Source organism: Pleuronectes platessa, chromosome 9 (genome assembly GCF_947347685.1).
Source record: "Pleuronectes platessa chromosome 9, fPlePla1.1, whole genome shotgun sequence".
In the NCBI taxonomy this organism is placed as follows: Eukaryota; Metazoa; Chordata; class Actinopteri; order Pleuronectiformes; family Pleuronectidae; genus Pleuronectes; species Pleuronectes platessa.
The window spans coordinates 10,897,338-10,919,220 of NC_070634.1; the positions used below are offsets into that span (position 1 = coordinate 10,897,338).

Sequence of the window (21,883 nt, forward strand, 5' to 3'; positions counted from 1 at the left end):
TGTGATATCAGGATTCAGAGATAAGGTCCAGACAGTCAACACAAGGAGGTAAGGCAGTGTCTGTGAGGCTAATGACGTCATTTGTCCTCAAGTGTTGAAGTTGCGGGTATCTTTCAGGCACTTGATATTAATTTGGCTTAACATAACAAATCCCAAATTCTTTAGAAGAAAGGAACTTAATCACAAGAGAAAAACTCATCTAAAAGTATCTTTCAGTCATTTCCAGGACTTAATGAGCCTTTAATTAATCTAATATGGTGTGAAAATGTTTGGTGAGGTCACACGAGTGCCCAGCGTCTGGTGCCGAGGGGCATGGATCATTTCCCGACTCTGAAAATTGAGTCAGAGTCAAACTGTGTCCTGCCCTGGCTTATTACTGGCTGAGAGGATCGCCCATCCCAGCAGCATAATTCCATCTGGGCTAAATATTTATACTGAGGGGGAACGACATCACTTATCCACAACACATTCATTCACATCAGGGACGGCTTCTTCCAGAGCTCTGTCAGAGAGAAACTGCGCTTGTTCTCACTGATATTGAAGTTTTCAAAGGAAGATTTTTTGAATAAGCAAAGAACACAATGAGCTACTTCAGTTTTGTTTTCGGGGTGATTCTCACTTTGCATCAGATTGGGAGTAATCCGACCAGTGGTGAGTGAACTTCTTTTTTACTTTATTGTGGTTATTATAGTGAGGCACTTTTATACAGTATTCATATTAACAAAGCCATACCAGTGTAGTGTGTTTCTCTGCTTTAAACAACTGTCTGTTTTATAAAAAGTAGATATGTTGTCACTCTTTGTATATTTAGTTATTAGAATACTGACGTTTTACTTCCTATGAACACATCCTGGCAGTCAGGTGCTATACATTAGTATTGTAAATAGGGGCGGAAAGCGATATTATATGACAATACATGGATTCTGAAAAAAGGAATACACTTATTTACATGTTTATTTGTTAATGATGCTTGAGTGGACTGAAGTGTTTTTATTCAAATGTGTTTGCCTTTAGCTGGGATGTGCTGGCTGCAGCAGGGCCAGAGGTGCGACATGGTGCTGATGAGAGGGGTGACCAGAGAGGAGTGCTGTGGCGGGAACCGTCTGGACACAGCCTGGTCCAACAGCAGCCTGCCCATGAACGAGGTCAGCCTGCTGGGCTTCCTGGGGATCGTCTCCTGTAAACCATGCAAAGGTAAACAAACAAACAAACACGAATAAAATATATATTTTTTTATTGAATAGACAAAAAAGTTACGTGTGCATTGCTGTCATTTATTTATGTGGACTGAAGTAATAGTCATCGAAAGTAAGATTCTTTATTTAAAGGATTTAAATCCCCATTTCTAAATAAACAAAAGATATCTAACATGACTCTGGTTGCTAGAGTGAGTTTTAATAGCCGCTTTCCAGACTTTAAACATATAATCTTATACGATTTTGGAGTCATCATTGGTAATTTGGTTATTTTCCGTTACATGAAAATAACTGTTGTGGTTCCCGGAGCGTAGGGGAAACCTAATTTGAGTCACGTCATGTGTGAATGGAGATATTTACACAATGAGTTCCCGATGCAGCTTTTTAACAAAACGCAGACGTGGATCCGGGAGAGAGTCGTTCCACATCACTCCACCCAGCTGTCCTGAGACTCCTCTCAGGATTCCTCCCCCGGAATCTCAGCGAGGTTCACCCCGGCTCACTAACAGATAAATTCTGTTCTCGTAAAAGCAGCACTCGCACCATGTGATCACAGGCCAAAAATGTGACTTTCTCCAATGTTGATGAATTCCAGTAAAAACCTGGCTACTGCTGGGATTTTTTGGGGGGAACACACCCAAACACAGCCCCAGGTTATTCTGGCACCATCACATTGTTTAAAGACACAGATGTGGTTTGTACGTAGATACACTTGAAAAGAGAATCGATAGGTTTATATTAATGTTACTCACATAGAGAAAAACTGTTAAATCACATGGAAAATGAATAAGAACAATCATCCCTGTTTTTTCTCCTTCACTGCCTTCATTATGTCTTCACTCTTTCCAAAGCTTGTTAAATAAGGAGCCCTGCTTGTTTCCAAGAAGTAAATAAGTAAATACATTCCTGCAGGTTGGAATTAAAGCCTGCCTCATGCCCAGATGTCTGGGAAGCATAAATACCATCTTGATCATTGGAAATGCAATTGGAGGAAATTGTCACTATTACGACATTCGGGTAAATCCATAGAGAGACACCAGCATCATCATGGTTTTCAGATGTCTTCTTATTGCAACAGACAAAAAAAACAATGTGCTGCTGATAGCGAGCTGAGAGTTGACAAAAAGCAGAGATATGGAATAAAGCAGGATATGAATCTCTGGTAGAGGTAGGAAGTAAGTCACTGACTGTTAACAGGACACAGATCATCTCTAAAGACTGTGAGAAGGTCCTGGGAAGAGACCTGCATGCATTGTCTAATATTGACTCTGCTTTGTGTAGAATTACAGTTCCTCCTGGACTCTGACATTATTGGCCATCAGAGGAGCCCAGGGCATCTTCATTTAACAGTCTGTCAACTTCTCCAACAGCTATTTGAACTCCCTCTACCTCAGAGCCCTTCCGTCCCACTACGGGAGCTCAGCCCGACCAGTATGCAGCCGATACACATAGATCTGTTATGAAAACAGGGCCAGTCTTACATTCCACCAGGCGAGGCAACCCACTGTGTCACGGTCAATAAAGTGATGTGATTATTGTAAATTTTGTACAAAAGGTGAAATTGTGTGCAGTCTGGGGAAGAATCCCCAGCATTTAAGCCTGTTTTGTATGAAAATGCCTTTTGGGTCACCTTGGGTCTGCTGCCTGGTAGATAAAGTCATATTACACGGACACTGCTTTCGCAGAGACCTGTGAGGGAGTGAAATGCAGCCCTGGGAAGGTCTGCAGCATGAAGATGGGGCGGCCTCAGTGTGTGTGCTCTCCGGACTGCTCTCACGTTTCCCGGACACAAGCTGTGTGCGGCAGCGATGGAAAGACATACATGGATGAGTGCGCTATGATGATGGCCCGCTGCATGGGTCACCCAGACCTGGAGGTCATGTACCAGGGCGACTGCAAAAGTGAGCAATAATTCATACGTGTATATGTTTGCATGTCAGCTCCTCTGCACAAAAACAAAAGTATGACATTCATTCCGTTTCTTGTCTGGCACAGAGTCGTGCTCCAACGTGGTGTGTCCAGGAACCCACACCTGCGTGACGGACCAGACCAATAGTGCCCACTGCGTCATGTGCCGCACCACACCTTGCCCAATACCCATGCTGTCCGAGCAGCCGATCTGCGGCAATGACAACATCACCTACCCCAGCGCCTGCCACCTCCGCCGGGCCACCTGCTTCCTGGGCCGCTCCATAGGCGTCCGTCACTACGGCCACTGCAACAGTAAGACTGCTTCATTTCCTCATCTGTTCTTTCCTGTGATGATGTAAGAATTTAGATTTGTTAAGTGTCTGTCTCCCTTTGGTGCAGATCCCCCTCGGAAAGCTCACGTCTTCGATGGCAGCGAGGAAAACGCAGTCTAGATGGACCATTCCAGAGCCGGTTTCCAAGTGACACACCACTAGCTCCCGCGATGACCTCTTTTTTTCCTTTTTGACAATCACTTCCCCTCCCCCTTGTACACAGAACGACGACGTGTTTTTAATATGGAAGACTTCTGTTGGGGTTCGATACTAGTGTGTATGTGCCTCGGCCAGGTTGATGTTGCGTGACGCTGCAAGGCGGAGGCAGAGGAAAGCACGAGACAGAAATATCTCATGAGCTCTTTTGGAGATGTATGCATATTGTAAATAGAATACCGCTACTATTTATTGGAGAAGGTATCAAACTCTATTTATGTCTTTATATTAGTAACAGCTGCATATATCCATGGGGAAGCTGATGCAAGAAAAGTGTATTTATTGTGTTTTTTGTTTATTGTGTATGTACGAAAGCAGACTGGCGGCCACTGGCTGTGGAGTTTCACATCTTATTTTTACAGTTTTTATAGTCTCCCTTCCCCCAACAAACAAAACAGTTTTCCCTCTTAAGCTAATGGAAAGCAGCAATAATTTGTTTGGAAAGTTGATTCCGCTCTGTAGCCCCCGCCAGTGTGGTTTCAATCCACCACAAACAAGAACAAGACAACCACAGCTGCACTGTACGTACTTCAGCTCTTTGTCTGGGAGGGGGTGAGTGAGTGAGTGAGTGAGTGAGAGGTTCAGTCTAAACCAACCTGTGTCTCTATCCCTTTCTCCCGCCTCTGCATGTTTGTCTGGAACCCGATCCAAACTGTCTGCCACCGCCAACCACTACAAGTAACAGTTTGGTTGTGTTTGTCTCAGACGACTATTGGTACAACCCCACAAACCCTTTCGCAATACCTCCTCCGTTGAACACACAGCTTTATTTTGTAGGTGCATTTCTGAAGTTCGTGCTCTTTCTTTAGATGCTGTTTTGCTGCTTTGACTTGATTGGAATTTTACCGGACAGATAAATCCAATTAGCATCGTCTGATTGACTGGGGAATTAAATTTGTCTGGGAATGTGACTCAAATCTAGGCGAGCTGAATGAACCTGATTCTGTCGCCATCGGAGATGGGTCAATCAGTCCAGCACGGACACTGGTGAACCTGGTGGATGTCAAACAATGTCCAGTGATCCCAATTAATCTTCAAACTCAAAGCATATGGCTGGTTGCTTTGAATAATCGTTTTAGTGTATAATGGAATATTTCAATTACTCTCTTGTAAATAACAGTCTCGTGTGTACCTACCTGAGTACCTACTGTGAAATCTGAATGATAGATGCATCAGCCTATTTTTGTACTTTTGTACTGCCACTGCAAAATAACATAAAGTTTAATATTTGTCACAATGTGTCCCCTTCCCTTTTTTAAACAGCAATTTGACAAGTTTATTTCAAACTTCTTTGAAAAGGCAATAAATATAACTATTGGTCTTAAGTATTACTTATATATAATTGTTGATTTTATTTTAACTAGTTGTGTTTACTTTATTGTGTATAACAAGTAGGGATTAACTTTTTCTTCCAATTTAAAGGTAGGGTTGATAGATAGATAGATAGATAGAAACAGAAATAGAGAAACCGCTGAACCAGAAATGATAGTCAGATTTTAGCAAACGAGTCATGTGATTTTTTGGGCGGAGCTTGCCAGCTTTTCCAAGATTACAAAACCTAGCTTTGAAAAAAAACAAGTTAGTCTTTATTACGCTACTCAAATACAAATATGCATACTAAGCAAACAGCTTGAGAATGGCTTTGATTGTCATCCATGATTACATTATCCTCAAGTAGCCCATGATACTGGGATAGACTGGGATTTCTCAAAGGCAAGACCTCAAGTGGAGAGAATTTTTGAACTTTATCATTTCAAAGCCATATTCGTTTTTCCACACACCTGTTACATTACATTATTACCTTTTATTTAGCTTATGCTTTTATCCAAAGCGGCTTACAATAAGTGCATTCAACCATGAGGGTACAAACCCAGAACAACAAGATTCAAGAAAGTACAATTTCTTTAAGAAAGCCAAACAACAAAGTGCTAAAGGTAAGTGCCGTCTAAGTGCTACAGAATTGTTAGTTTAAACTTTTATTCAAGGTATAGTCGGAAGAGGTGTGTTTTGAGTTTGCGCAGGAAGATGAGTAAAGTTTCTGCTGTCCTGATGTCATCGGGGAGCTTGTTCCACCGTTTAGGAGCCAGGACAACAAACAGTCGGGATTTTGTTGTGTGTGTAGCTCGCAGTGAGGGAGCAACAAGCCGATTGGCAGATGCAGAGCTAAGTGAACGTGCTGGGGTGTAACGTTTGACCATGTCCTGGATGTAGACTGGACCTGATCAGTTCGCAGCACGTTCTGGGTGTTACTACCTGAGCACATAGCTCCACTCATGCTACCAAAATAAATCCTTTACAACAGCAGCTGTACCAAACACAATGAACACAACTGAAGCACTTCTGACATTTGCTAAGTAACATCTATAATAACACAACATTGTCTCCGAGCATGCAGGGAGGCTCCGCCCCTATACCCCCAATGCCCTGCAATACAACGCTCTGTGACTCCTCTGCTGCTCTACTGCACATGTGCACTCCTGAACTTGCATTCACTCCACAAACACAAGTCCAGGTTACTCAAGTCAACATACTTTTATACTTGTTTTGAGCTAAACAAGTTCATTACTCATTTTACATGAGTTTAATCAACTGGGTAGTGAGAAATACTTTTAGAGGAATAATAAAAAGTGTGGAAGAGTAACGTAGATAGAGTCAGAGTACATTTGGCAATCGTTTTTGCCTATCTTTGTTCACCTCGCATTGGTTGTTTCAATTTAAACATATTGTAACTGTGAAACTGTCGGACGTGCACTTTAAAAAAAAAAAAAATGTAAACCCTGTCACAGCCACTGCCCAATCTGATCATACTTGGACTGTACATGGAAGATGCAGAGTTACTCTCATGTTGGGGTATCGGGTGGTGGGTCAGGCTTCAGCAGCCAGCCACTCAGTTTAATGTGTGCGATGGTTAAACCTCCTCTCCTGTGCGTGCAGTGGCTGAGTGGCCTCTCTGAGCGGTCTCTTTAAAGGCCCATGTGTGAGGCGGCAGAGAAACCAATTCAAGCCCTTGTCTCCTCAGGGATATCCCCATGCTCTGGATGGGTCAGAAGGATTCGAGGAACAAATGTATCAAAGAGCTGAGACCTATACTGACTCACTTTCCTGTGTAGAGTGCCTCCTTGTTTTTCTGTCTTTCTCTCTCTCCCGTCTCCGGATCCTGCGCTCCGTCATGCTGCAGCATCTGGTTCAACTTTAGGGAGATGTTTATATTCCTGTCCAAGTACCCTTTTATTACACTGGGAATGGAATTAGATGTTTTGTTAGTTCAAACAAGGCAAATAACGATGGCACTGAGTGGACGTTGCTGTGCCCCCACACAAAATTTAGTTTTCAGTGTTGTATCTTTAAATGTTTTCTGTATTTTGTGCATTCAATTATATGCGACCGATATGATCCAAAGACATTTGTTAAAAAACTTGAATGAAGACTACGGCTACCTTCCTATACTACATCCCTCCCTGTCCACATGACCGTTTTGGCACCATGTTACTTTTAATCCATGTCTATACTATCTACGGAGACAGGACAGGTCTCATTCTCACGTAGAGAGTTGTATCATTGTAAAATACCTAAGTTAACTGCACACCAGCTGGCAGCCAAGACATCATGGTCAGCAACTCTGTTGATTGATTAATGTTTGCGCTCTACACTGGTGACGAGGCTGATTTGATTGTGTTCTTCTGGAGGAGCGTCACGCTGTAACCAAAAAGACCCAGTCAGTATGCAGTTGTGAGTGTTAACATCATTCTTTCCAAACATCCCTGTTTCTGCCTGGGAGTTGTCAAAATACAACAGTGCCAGCAGCGTCTCCAAACTTTTTCATTGTAGCAGCTCTGAAACTCCAAAGCGGCGTTGACACCAAGTGTATACGTAGCAGAGATGATGCATCTTTCAAATGGAAAGGTATTAGTGTGGATTTAGCCAAAGAGCCAGAGTGGAGGGCTAGAGATCAGACGTCGGTGCATACGATGGCTTGGAAAGAACCACATAACAGGACCACCCTAAGAAGACCGCCTGGAAAACGCAAACAAGGTCGGCCCAAGCCAACATGGTGGCGAGCTGTGACAGCCGAACTGAAAGAGATAATTCAGACATGGGAAGAGGTCCAGCACGTAGCCCAGGACAGACCAAAATGGAGACAGATCGTAAATGCCTTATACTCCTTAAGAGACAAAGAGGACTAATAATGAGAAACACATGAAGAGTGTGGCCCACTGAACTTGTACTGGCCGTAGAAGACACCCGTCCAATGAGGCCGCCCAGTTAATTTTTTCATTGTTGGGATTCTGCAAAACTCTAACTTTCAAATATGCATCGTTGTGTAAGATGTATTTTGAGTGAATTATTCATGTACCATTATGAATGCAATTCATCAAAAAATGCTTCTTGATCTTTTTTCACATATCCCTGTCCTTATTAAAAAGTCCTTTTTTAGCTCGCTCGACCAACTAATAGGTTCTTTCCTCTGGAGCAATAAAAATCCACGTATCAGAAGATCAGTGCTACAGCTCCCGAAGGCTCTTGGTGGCTTAGCTTTGCCCAATTTCCTACACTATTACTGGTCCTGTAATATTTATAAACTTTTATACTGGATTAATAACACAGCAGATGACCAGCGCCCCGTGTGGGTGGATATGGAACTTGCATCTTCCAAGCTCTCTCTTCATTCCCTGGTTTGCTCCCAGCTCCCTCTAACTGCCCCCAACTTTACCTCCAATCCAGTGGTAACTAACTCTGTTAGAATCTGGATTCAAATGAGGAAGAACCTAGGCCTTCATAGGGGCTCAGACCTCTCTCCTATTACTAACAATCACCTATTTCCGCCCTCTTGCACTGACTTGACCTTTCGGACGTGGTTCAACAAAGGGATAACAAAATTTAAGGACCTTTACAACCAAGGGACTTTTATGTCGTTTTTAGAGCTCTCAAGAAAATTTGACCTGCCTAATTCCCATCTATTTCGTTTTTTTCAGACAAGGCATTTTGTTCAGAATCAGAACCCCAAATTCCCCAGTCGTCCCCCAGAAACATTGATTGATTCAATACTGGCTCTTGATCCCGGACAAAAGCGGCTAATTTCTAGCATTTACAGCCTTATCAACTCTTCTCTCGATAGCCCAGCATCAGGCCCCAAGTATTCTTGGGAGCAAGAGCTTGGAGTCACACTACCTGATGATTATTGGGAACAAGTATTACGGTTGGTTCATTCCTCTTCAATCTGTGCGAGGCATGGCCTCCTACAATGTAAAGTAGTGCACAAAGTTCACTACACTAACTTGAGGCTATCTCGAATTTATCCCAATGTAACTGACTCCTGTAACAGGTGCAAACAATCCCCAGCAGATCATTCTCATATGTTCTGGTCCTGTCCCGGGCTTGCCACATTCTGGTCTGAAATCTTTAAAACTCTTAGCACAGCATATAACACTACCATCTCTCCTCAACCTCTCTTGGCTTTGTTTGGGGCCCCCCTACAGCCTTTTGCCTCTAGAGTTATACAGAATGTCCTTGCCTTTACCACCCTGTTAGCCAGACGCCTTATACTCTTTAAATGGAAACACCCTCAACCCCCATCTCACAGTAGGTGGGTTGAAGAAGTTTTACTGTTCATGAGTCTTGAAAAGCTTAGATTTTCCCTGAATGGTTCCTTAAATTCATTTGAAAAGACTTGGAGACCTCTCTTAAGTCATATTGAGTCTTTGACATCTCTGCGTTATGGTGATGACTGAGACCCCCCTCCCCCCCATTTATTTTATTTTTAATAACAATTCACCCTTCCCCTTTAATTATTTATTTTATTTTATTTATTTATTTTTATATTTGGTTGTTTTTTCGTGTTTATGGGTTTGTTATGGGTGCTGGGGATGGGAATGTGGGAGGGATAAAAAGATGGGAAAAAATGTAAGATGGAAGTATTCCCTGTTATATTGTTGTATCTCGTGAAACTACTTCCAATAAACAAAAATATAAAAAAAAAAAAAAAATGCTTCTTGGACTGACGGAATAAACTCACCAAGCCGCTGTTTCTCACCATAGTTTAAAAGGTGGCCACCCCACAGGAATTTGCAATATACACCCACTATAATAAAGCTTTCTCCACTCTTGCCTCACTTTGGGATTCACGCTGTATGCTGAAATGGCTGTGGACTTCCAGTAAAACACACAAGTGAAAAACAATAAGTTGAGACAGCAGATTTTTGGTGCATGTATCGGGACAAACGGGTCCCAATAGATGCATGTTGTTCAAGACAGATAAAACCCCATTTGCTCTTGTCATTATGAAGGCGTAATGCCTTCAGCAGAAGCATCCTGTGTCTCATTACCACACAGGCCTCTGACTGATGTCGGATATGATGCACCTCTGTCACACCAGTGGTAGTAATGGCCCGACAACAGCGTTGACCTGTGATACATTTCAGAGGTATTGTAATTACACTCAACTCGAGACCTCAGGAATTCTTTGCCCACTTGACTCCATATATCATGTTTTTTTTCCCCGATATATTATAATTTTGCGGTGTGGCACATGAGCCTCACTTCCACTGGAAGGTGGCCTTGTGTGTGTGTGTGTTTGTCTGTATATGTTTGAGTGTGTGGGTGTGAACGTGGGCACATCTCTCCTGCTGGAGCTCACCTGTAATGAGCATGGGATCAGTCACACACATTACATCACAGTCTCTGGCTGAGTTGTTTATATCCCGGCAAACACATGAGGTTATAATGTGACGCCCACACTGACATTTCAGGGATGCCTAAGCATCACGCTCTGATATGTCACGCTTCTTTCTCAACGTTCACCTAATGGGATCATTACCGACAACTTGCTCTACAACTTCCAGTAAGTTTACAGCCAACATCTATCTGAAATGATGTTCTGAAGAAACCGGCACCTTGGAGAGTTTTCAGAGACCACCCACTCTCTGGATCGCGCCACTGGATTGTAAACAGTTCTGTCCCACATCTGAAACTAATAGATATCAGATCCATCACTCCATCAGAACACATCTGCCTCAGGGACAGGATTTTTTTTTAGATGACTAATTTTAATTGCCTACATGTGTGTGACATTTGAATTCTGACAGCTGATTATTACACTGAGACGAGAGCCCACACTCCGATCACGTATACTGTTACAGATAATGTTGTATGGATTTCTCAGAAATTCTTTTTTTTATTCATATGATGTCTGATGTGAGGTAATGAGGGGGAGCACACTACCAGTCATTGCAGAAAGATTAATGCTAAGTTCATCAAATGTTGGACCTGATGAAGATGACAATGTTTTATATAGAAAAAGAAAACCATTATATGTTTAATCTTGAACCATAGCTCTGTTGTTACGGCACATAACACAAATTAACGGTTCAAATAATCAGAGCCTCAGGGTGGATTTGAAACAAATCACTGAAACAAGGGCCGACAATAAAAAAATGCCATCCGCTGCACCTGACAGCAAATCGAATGATTAATCTTTGCAGTGGGAAACTGGCCTTGCTGGGTATTTACTACATTACGAAACAATCGAAACTCCATGCAGGTTTACAGCTCACAAGCAGTATTTGGTAATTATCTGGACGAGATCGGATCATTACCAGCAAATCAGCAGAGGTAGGATGTTTACAAATGCTAATGGCCCCAACTTCCTCATTGTGACCTCTTGGACTACTTCTCTGCTCTCTCTGTGTGTGGTCTGGCTTGTACTTGGTAAGTCTAATATAAGTTCAAATGAATGCAAAATGGGAATACAAGAAAATATACTGTAAGACTTTGTTAATATTTTAAGTTTATATGTGTACGGTATTCAGAAAAAATGTATTTATGACTCTTTTAAGGGTTTTTAAAAGTGTTTGAAACATGTGCGCCTGGGTCTGTTTAATACGTGAGCCTGTTGCCGCTCACAATGCAGTTGAGTCCACTTTGGTTTGAATCATTGTTGAAATATCGAGCCACAATACTGAGGGAGACAAGTCAATGAGGTGTTATAATTGTGCAGCACTTAGTCCCTAAACTTGACTCAAATTGAGACCAACTGTGCAATTTGAGGTTTGGAAGATCACCAGGCCGTGACCATAATTTCACATCAGCTTTTCAGGTGGCTCTGACAGAGGGAAAAAAACAGGAATAACTTGTGTTGGGAGTCTTGGCCTGCCTGTTTATCATGGAAAGTTGGCTTAGCATATATATTTTGCTGCCATGCGTTAAGGTATGCCCTGCAAATGCAGCACACATAAGAGCGGGAATGATTCCGTGGTTCGGATTGCATTTGCCTGCTCATTAAAAACAACTTCTTTTAGTTGAGTAGCTACAATAGTCACCAGGATGCACTTGATTTAATCCTCCTCGACTTGTTGAAGTGAGACAGTGTATCACTAATGAAGTCAAGAGTGCCATATGGTCTCTATTCACCCAGGCTGCCGAGCTGCACATGGTGTAAACAGACTGTTGGTCAGTTTTAGCTAACAAGAGTAACGGCACCCATGCATAATGTTAGAAGCTCCGGTGTTGTTTGGAGTGGACTGTTGAATAAGATGAGACATACTTTGCAACTGCATGAGAAACAACACAAACATCCAGAGACTGTCACACATACTGTATACACCTTATGCACGCAAAATCTTGCGAACCCATGTAACACCAAAATTCTCTTTCACACAGACACGCATTAACCCACACGTGTACATATGGTAGGCCAATAACAACCCAGTGAGGAATTTATATTCACAATACACACACACAACTCCTAATGATCCCTTATTGTCCTCATTTCGAGGACAGCAAACTGCTGGATAATTTCTTATAGAAATGCTACTTCTTGCTTTTGTTCATCTAAGAGTTCTCTTTGGCTCCAGCTGGTATAGTACTGTATTCATACAATGCACACATTTCAAATGCCATCAAAAAAGGACATATGACATATGAAGGACATGATTATCACTCAATAAAACCAAACTTCTACAGTTCTGTGAGGCGACCGTTGAAGTTGAAGTGACCTTGTGAATGTGAAAAAGAAAATACGTGTTCACTTTAGTTAGTTGGATTCATTCTGTGGGGACCATGTATAAGAAATTATGCTATATTCCCTGATAAAAATCTAGTCTGAAATCCCATTGTCAGAGTTAAAATGTGTTTGGACTAACAATCGCGATATAATAGCAGTAAACACAAAGAGTCAACGAAAGGGTCAAATCCCCCCCCCAAAAAAACCTGTCCTTCATTTCACCACAATGTATTGAAGTAATGAGTCGTTAAAAACAGATAGCAAACAATAAAACATCTGCACTGAGCGACCAGAAACACTCACAACAAAGACGGCTTTAATGAGGCTACAAATTGTGCACATGTGTTCGTCCAAAAAACATCTATATTATGTTAGCTGCTCGGTGATGTAATCCAAAACACGTATGCACCGACGCAGTACCCTGGGATCGAGCTCTGGAACACAAGCAGTGCAGAAAAACACTGCACACAACAGCAGGGATACCTGCTGCGCCTCAGACATGAGTATATACTGTTCATGTTCATGGATGTGTTTATTTTTTAAAGACAGCTTCTTCCGTCACTCATGTTGATCTTCACGGCCTTCTTACTGTGTGTCCCATGTGTGCATGCGTGTGCATGTGAGTGGGTCTGATGCGCAGGTCTTGTGACACACAGCCTCAGACAGATTGTGTCTGGAAGAGACAGAGTCTTCAATGGGTGGTACTGAAAACAAGTCACGCATGACTAAGAGGTCCAGGAAGTTCCAACAGACGGCTGTTATTGCTGAGCGTGTGTCTACGTGTGTGTTTATGTGTGCATGTGAGTGTGATTTCGGGGGCCCAGAGGGACTGTGTGGGGCAGTCCCGACTGGAGTGTCTGGAAAAACTCTATGGAGTGACAAAAGCAGCACTGTCCCTTGCAGCATATCTGTCTGCTGCCTTGGCTGCGACACTACAGTTCTTGGCGCAAAATGGAAATCAAACTGTGAAAGTAGGCCAAGAAGACATTTCCCTTTTCCATTATCTAAGTCACTGTGCATAGATGTGTGCAAGCATCTGCACATATATGCATATGTACCTATTTGGCAAGAAGAAATAGAAAGAAACTATCTAATATTTGTAAACTCCCTTACAAGCATTGAGGTGCTGAATAATTTAGGATTTTGTCAACATAGTCCTAACCAGATTGGTTTGATGTGGGAGATCTTGGTCGGGGCTGACCTGTTTCTGACCCACAGTCACTCACTCCCCAGAATGCATTGCTACATTGAGCATTCGCCTCTGATGGCAGTGACGCGCTGGGCTCGGAGAGACAATAGCTAACCTCAGTTCGGCAGACATAGCAGACCTCTGTGCTATCAGGCCCTATCTAATCTCAGCCCATGGGACCGCCGCATCTTTCCCGCTCCCACGTGGCCACATCAGACACAACACCGGCCTAAAGAGGACATGAGCATATAACTGGGTTACGTTCCCAGCTTTGCTGTTTAGAAATATCCAGGCTTGTTGTTATTTATCATATCTGGTTGGGAAATAGCAACTAGTTTTTGTACTGCACAATTAACAGAACAATATTTTGTATAATACTGATACAGAGCACTGTGTTTGCTTTATGTCTCGTGTTAGATACCATGTGGATGTATGGCTGTATCCATATATTTTTACTCAAAACACTACACCCTTGACACACCACAAGAGCTGGGTGCGTCCAGGGCTCCTCTCATCAACAGACGTGAAGCTGGACATTCGTGCATAAACATCAGGCCAGACGGCTTGAGAGATGTGATTGGCTGACAGGTCGTCGGATGGGAACTCCTACTCACTCTCCACATGTTGTGCCAAGCGCTGGAGGTGCTCCTACTTGTGTGACATGTTTATAGCTGTCAATCTGCTGTTATGGTAATCACATTGAGAATATCTGTAATTTATGAGAATGAAAATAAAAACAGACCTGAAAACAAAATAAAAATAAATAGTTTTCTGCCTCCAGATCTTATGTAACTGTGAGTGATCTCCTCGACCTTCACGGCTATCTCAGGGCCACCAGATGGCTGCCAATGACAACTTGGGGGTGTCCACATAAAACGAGACATCTTTCCCATGTGCGAGGCTACTTATTTACTGTTTCACATCTCATGTTTGACACTTGATTAAAATGCTTCCAACAACCACATCAAACAATCAGAGACAAATCCACCTTTGACGAGTTGTGATGCTCAGAAACAGATGCTGCTCGACTTTGCTTGACGCCTGTTGGGCTCGAGAGGTGGTTGACAGGAATCCAATGGAAAAGCAACGTGTCAAAATAAATCCAGTCGGTTGCCAAATTGCAAAAACACATCTCTATGCAGTTGGGGGGGGGGGGGGGGGGGGGGGACTGAACCTGCAGGATAACAGTTTGAGACAGTGGAGACTCAGCTTGGTGGTACATGATACAGATTTGTTGGGGGAGTTATCCAGGTCTTGACTTGATGTGTGGCTTTTGCATTGTGAACTGAGGACATCTTAACCCAGTTTCACCATAAGATTTTATAAATTCCCCTGGAAACTAAGCATAAGTGAATTGTATCTTCAGCCAGTGGTTACAAAGTGAAATAGTGGGACGCCCCTCAACACTTGATACACAAAAGCACCACCATGTGGCAGTATTTTATAAGACACATTGTTTATAGTGGTTTTCAAATGAAGAAAGGTTAATAGTGACTATTTAAGCTGTTTTTATGTTTCTTCATATTTAAACCATTTGTAACACAGCTACTTAATTCACAGACATTTTTTTTTAAATGTTCAAGTTAATATTAGTCTGTAATTTTACAGCCCAATGTATTATTTAATATTCATTCAGTTGTTCTCCTCCTTTTCAAGTGAAGCTCACATCGCTTTTATCTATATCCATGTTTAATTAGTCACTTAAGTAAAAAACATACAGAATATGTAGATATACGTAAACAGTCTAATAATTAAATACAAGATCAAATTAATATAACATAACATTAAAATAAACATGTTCAATTAACAAAAAAAAATCGAAACAAATAAATTAACTAAATAATGTTAATCCAGGGTCACAGGTCATATTATATTAAAAGTTGAAAAAGACTGTGCTCACTTTGTTTCTGATAAGGGTTCATTTCTACATGCAATAAAATGTAACTTTTTAATATATCTCAATTTAGTCATCTTATCTTGAGGTATAATTGTTACAGATTGACAAGTTTTATTGTAAAGAGGATAACAAAATAAAAAAAATATATATATATACCCAAAAGATGAAGAGTAGAGACAGTCACAAATCAATTACATTATTGTTTCTCTTCATTTTAAACATTATATATGATGCAATGCAGCCATGACGCTGTCGCCGTGGTTTCTGGGATGTTGACATTATTGTCCTTCCCGGCGCTCCGTAGTCCTTCCGCTCTCTCCCTGCTCAGTGGCTAAAGATGGCTGAAGCTCCCCTATGGCCCAGTCGCTTCTTCTGTCACAGATGCTCTGCAGAGATCAGCCCCCGGCTTCCCGTAAGTAACATAGACACAGACTCAAGGTAGAGACTGATGGGCGAATAAAAAACAAGGCGGCCATGTTATTTCTTTAATAGAAATCATAGTAAGAGCGGAGTCAACTATTAGCATGCTAGCAGCGTTAGCCGGCCCCTCTGAGTTCCCGTTTATCGCGCTAACGTAGCTCAGTGTCAGTTAGCTTGTTATCTCAGTGCTGGATCTGTCAGTGTGTAAACACGTACGATCACAGTGCTGCTTCTTCGGCCACATGCGCTGTAACAAGGCGTAGCAGCTGCCTATGTGTATAATTATGGTTTGGTAGTTAATATAGCTAACAGTTGGGACAATAATACGCTTCTATATAGCCTGTAGTATTAGCTATATTCACCAGCAACACTGTCAGCGCATCTTACGTTAACCGTCGACTCCAGCTTCTCATTTCACTAATGCAGAGCTGTCGTCTCACTTAAGACTTCGAGCACCAGACCTGTAATAACATGTGTGAATGATCCGGTGGCAACAATACCACTCCTTCCTTCTCTTGTCCTGTCATTCAGTAAGTGAGCGTCTGTCACAGGCTAGAATGATCTGTCTGCATGTGGCCGTCACAATGTGAACGATCAGCCATAGGTGTGTGTAGGGTGCTGGTAATGACTGGCGGTGGCAGTGACACCTCACAAGTCTCTCACTGCTGGTTTGATCGATTAGAGTAGCTACTCTTCTCCTATATAAATGCACCTGAGTGGAAAAATAGCTAAATGTGAGTACAGTATTGATACAATCAAGGGAAGGTCTCATAAAATATATGAGGCAATAAGGTTTGTGTTTGTATCGTAACTCTCTGTTGACTGATTGGTTAGTGTAAGGTGTTTCCCACCCTGGAGGAAGAAGCTGTTCCTCATTATTTGCATTTTGACCTATCCTCAGGATTTCTATCCTCTAATGTGCTGCAGGCTTTTTGTAAAAAAAAGCTTGATTGACTTCATGGAAACAGAGAAGAGAGATGTCCGTTAAGTGTTTGCCAAAAGGGTCTATGGACACACGCTTCCCACACCAGATAGTGACACACCTGTTTATGACACTTTCAATAGTTCCACTAAAACACGGTTTTGTTGGGGGAGGGAATGTCTTTTTTGCATCACTTTCTCCTGAGTCCTCAGAGATCATCAGTGATCTGAACTCGTAAAAATATGATGTTCATCTTTATTGTCAGATTCATGTTTATATATATTTTGTACGTGTGTGTGAACCTGACAAGGTAAACGGTATAATCATGTTCTGTCTTCTTTATCCCGAGGTCCATCCCTAAACTGCTTTGTGTTTTTCCTTAACAGGACTATACGTGTCCGAGATGTGACTCCGGGTTTATTGAGGAGCTGCTAGAGGAGAGAAGGTGTGTGTATATCAACCATACGTCACCTCATCACAGGGACCATCTACTTACTTATTCATTCAAAGTTTTCTGTATGATTTGGACACTCCATACTAAGAGACTGCAGTCTTTTTTATCTCCATAGAGAAAAGTATCATCTATGTTTTGCCAACATTCCTAACAGTTACATCCCTCACTAACCACATTTAGGATTCAGACACTCTATGAAACTCAGCTTTGTACCAACACCTGTAAGAGCAGGCTTTGACTCCTTTCTGTAATACATTGAATCTAATAATGCTTTCTATGCCTTTATGTATTATCATCTTGGCCTCTGTCCCTTATTTAAAACATTTGCATTTATTTTGGCTCTCAAATAAGTGGTTTAGATTCTGAGGCTGTGCTATGTCGGTCTTACGCATTGATTTGTTTAGAACAGACCCTGTTTGTCATTTGAAGTGTCGTTGAAAAAAGAAATTCATTAATGCCTCTACATTACTCGACAACAGTGGCATTAAGGGCATTTCTTTGTTTTGATTAGCATTGCTTCACTGGCTGTCAAACATTTTTTTTTAAATCTTTTGTCACATTACCATAAGATGTGACGATTAAAATTCGGAACACAATCATTTTATGACTGCATGTGTAATCAGCCAATACACAAGCAGTCAAAATATGCAAGGGCAAGTATAGGTAGAAGGAAAAGACCCAGTGAAATATGTTAACGTAATAGTTGGGAAGGATGAAAAATATCTAATTTCCTTTGACATCATAAAGTTGACACAACCTGTCAACAATTTGTTCCCTGTTTAGTTCTGACAATGGCTCCATGTCTACCCTCTCTTCCGGGCCACAGAACCAGCAACCATTTGAGGTACAGTTGCTTACGGCAGCATTTCTTAGTATTATTGCGTTGACGTTTTGTTTCTAAAAGTAATGGACATTTCTTATTCACTTCTGCTTTTTCAACTAAAGTCTATATCTGTTACTGCCTGATGTGTAGTTCCAGTCATTGCTTTCTGAAAACCCCACAATTATTAATATTTCATGGAAATACTGTATGTTAACACATATTCTGTAATATTCTATGATTTACATAAAAATAAAACAAACTTCACTTCAGGTTTGTTGTATCGACCCCAGATATTTGTTGTTAGCTTGATGATTTACTTTGGACAAACCACTGAGCTGTACTGATTTCCACCATCAGCATCAGGACACCTGGGTTATTCTGGTGTCTTTAATTTTTATCTTTGTCTCACAGACTCCAGACCAGCACTTGTTCACATTCCCGTCGGGCTATGGTCAGTTTGCCCTTGGTGTCTTTGACGACAGTTTTGACTTTGGGGCTGGACTGGGAACAGAGGACAACCGGGATGTTGAAAACAGGAGGGAAAGGGAAACAGCATCACGGCAACGATATGGTGCTAGGCAACCAAGGAGTCGTCATGGTTCGAGGCGACAAGCTGGGAGGCACGAGGGAGTTCCCACTTTAGAAGGGTAAGAAATATATTCTGTGACAAGTCCCACTTGTGCTTGTTTTATGGTGTTTGTTTTCTGTAATAGTTAAGTGTCTTGATATGCAGAACCTAATTAAAATGTCCCATCGCATTATCTGAACTCTACCTGTATTTTCTCTTTTGTAGAATTATTCAGCAGCTAGTGAATGGAATAATTGCACCTACTGCAATGCCAAATATAGGTGTTGGGCCATGGTGAGTCTCTGGAGCAGAGTTGTTCAAATTGTAGCAACTTCACAATTTACCCTTTGTTTCATTCTAGCTGGATTGATGTTTCATTGTTTTGTTTTTTAAGGGGTGTTCTTCATTCAAATCCCATGGATTATGCCTGGGGAGCTAATGGACTAGATGCAATTATAACACAGGTACTGTAAAGACCTTCAACTTGTTTCTGAAGTTGTTTTTTTTTGCTCATTCTGAAATTTGAATTACATATTGGGGATATTGAGTATATGTGATATGTTTAATGCAAAATCTATCTCACAATTTTCTTCCTATTTATTTCCTTTTTTCTCCCTTTAGTTATTAAACCAGTTTGAGAATACGGGACCCCCGCCTGCTGATAGAGATAAAATAAAAACTCTTCCTACAGTACAAATTACAGATGTGCATGTTGGTAAGTGAGAACACATAATAGTCACAACTGCTGTAATGATTGTGAAGAAGTATAATTGTTTTTCAAAATAGCTTGTTTGTTTCGGGGTTTCCCTAAAAATTTCAGCATTTATTAATTGTTTTGTAAGCCTTACGGGCCTGGAGGCTGGAGTCGCTCCATCCTAGATTTATATGTTAGTATCGGACCAGGTTTCCCATGTTGACCTCATGAAAACTCTTGCTGTGGAAAAATACCTGTTTTATTGATTCTGATTAATATATTGAACTGTAGTTATAATATCCACTTTGGTTTCTTAACCAGTTTTGAATTGTACAGACCAGGATGGTGGCCATTATAATATAAAAATTGAAAGAACTTTATGTCATTATTTCAACTTTTCCCTCTACAGATGATATTCATCATTTTCTGTTGTTTCAGCTTCCGGGCTGGAGTGTCCAGTGTGTAAAGAAGATTACAGTGTTGGAGAAAACGTGAGGCAGCTCCCGTGCAATCACATGTTCCACAATGATTGCATAGTACCCTGGCTGGAACAGGTATTTGTCATTTAAGCACCACCAATTTAAAAGTCTTACCTTGTTCACCAGTTGCTTTGTGGAAATATGTGGCAGTGGAAAAGCAGCAGCAATAAGACTAATTATATGGTTTCCCCCTGTTTTTCCCCTTCTTTTCCAGCATGATACTTGTCCAGTATGCAGGAAAAGCTTGTGTGGACAGAACACTGCAACAAACCCTCCAGAACTATCAGGGATGAACTTTACCTCCTCCTCTTCCTCTTCAACCGCCTCTACCCCTCAGTCCTCAAGTTCGACTAGCAATGACAACTCCACTGATAACTCCTAGAGAGACATTTCTCCTTATCACTCTATGAGCTGTTAATAGCTCTGAGGCTGCTTTACTTCAGAGCAGTGACCTCCAGTTTCTCCCTGTCATAGGGTAGAGACCTGAGTGCATCTCGTCAGGAGCACTCTCACCTGACTCAGGGGTAAGTGATATGTGAGGCTCAACCTGATGCTCCCACCCTCATCAGGAATCTGAACAGAGGAAGGGCAGAGGCCCTGGAGTGCAGCTTCTATCAAGGAGGATGTAGAGACTTCAAAAGGGTTTGATCTGCCTGAATCACCTCATACAAGGAAGAGAAAGCAAAGGAAATCCAATGGTAGAGAACTTGGGACATCAACACAGTTGCTGTCCTTTTTTCTTTTTTAATCACAAGACTACTATGATTTAAAATGACCCCCTTTTGCCAATTCAGCAAAATGGATATGTACAGTTATTCCTTTATAATTAGTATTCATTTTTGACAGATAAAAAACCCACTGCAGTGCAGTGTAAGTGGGCCTTTATGCTCTTTCATGGTTTGGAAATATGTTTGATTTTAATTCTCTATAATCAGTTTTAGCACAATTACCATTGGTTGCACTAGAAAAGATGTCAAATTGCAGTAATTATGTGCTGTTTGGATAGTGATGTGGCTCATCATTACCAACACAGATATTTGTATCTGCTAAATTGAGGGTCAAGCTTTCAGATGACACACTTCTACATTTCATTGCATTTGTGCATTTTAACTTAAGAGTCAATTAAATATTTTCTAAAGTTGCCAGTTGAAAATGATTGATTTGCAGTATGTTCGTGTACAATAAAGAATATTGGAAATCAAAATAAAGATGTTTGGGTAGTGCCACTCAAAATTTCATTTGATGTATTCTCAGTGCGTGTTTATATTTCTTTCAAAGTCTTGTGTACAGCTGCAATCTTAAAATGTATTTAGAGACATTGTCAAATCAAGCTCTTGTTTCAGGAACAACAATTTAGCAGGAGACCATCTGAAACCTTCCACTAGTCATTGGTGTTCAAGAAACGCATGCCACATCAACTCCTGAATTTGGTCATTGGTACAGCAGATAATGTTCAAATTGACCAAAGATCAAACATGTTTGTCCTCATACCAAATAAACCAAATGGTGTTATGTTAAAATATTTAACAGATTAGCTATGAACTGGGCTGCTGTGCATGTCCCAGATACATACTTTGGTCTTTAACAATGGAACAATAAAATCATAGGGAACACTGCTGGAGATGATTTCAATGCATAATGCTGTGTTGAGATTGTTTTGTTCTTGCTCCAAAGGCATGCTGATAGAAAACAGCCTATATCCTTTTAATGGGCTACTTGCCTGTCTGATTGTTCAGATATATGGGTGTATTTCCTCCACATTGTACCTCGTCTTTGAGGTTTAG

General features: G+C 41.3%; 2 protein-coding genes across 2 annotated transcripts; both read left to right on the forward strand.

Annotated features, from left to right (window-relative positions):
- The first annotated feature begins 374 nt into the window (after nucleotides 1–374).
- On the forward strand, nucleotides 375–4,892 carry fstl3 (follistatin-like 3 (secreted glycoprotein)). Its single transcript, XM_053430465.1, has 5 exons — nucleotides 375–651; nucleotides 1,015–1,194; nucleotides 2,882–3,097; nucleotides 3,192–3,419; nucleotides 3,507–4,892. The coding sequence occupies exons 1-5, from the start codon at nucleotides 582–584 to the stop codon at nucleotides 3,557–3,559; spliced, it is 747 nt and encodes a 248-aa protein (XP_053286440.1). The 5' UTR covers nucleotides 375–581; the 3' UTR covers nucleotides 3,560–4,892.
- An 11,118-nt stretch (nucleotides 4,893–16,010) lies between these two features.
- LOC128447863 (E3 ubiquitin-protein ligase RNF126) lies at nucleotides 16,011–21,337 on the forward strand. Its single transcript, XM_053430244.1, has 9 exons — nucleotides 16,011–16,151; nucleotides 17,468–17,526; nucleotides 18,319–18,379; nucleotides 18,770–19,005; nucleotides 19,152–19,220; nucleotides 19,321–19,390; nucleotides 19,548–19,641; nucleotides 20,059–20,174; nucleotides 20,314–21,337. The coding sequence occupies exons 1-9, from the start codon at nucleotides 16,077–16,079 to the stop codon at nucleotides 20,479–20,481; spliced, it is 948 nt and encodes a 315-aa protein (XP_053286219.1). The 5' UTR covers nucleotides 16,011–16,076; the 3' UTR covers nucleotides 20,482–21,337.
- Nucleotides 21,338–21,883: the final 546 nt, after the last annotated feature.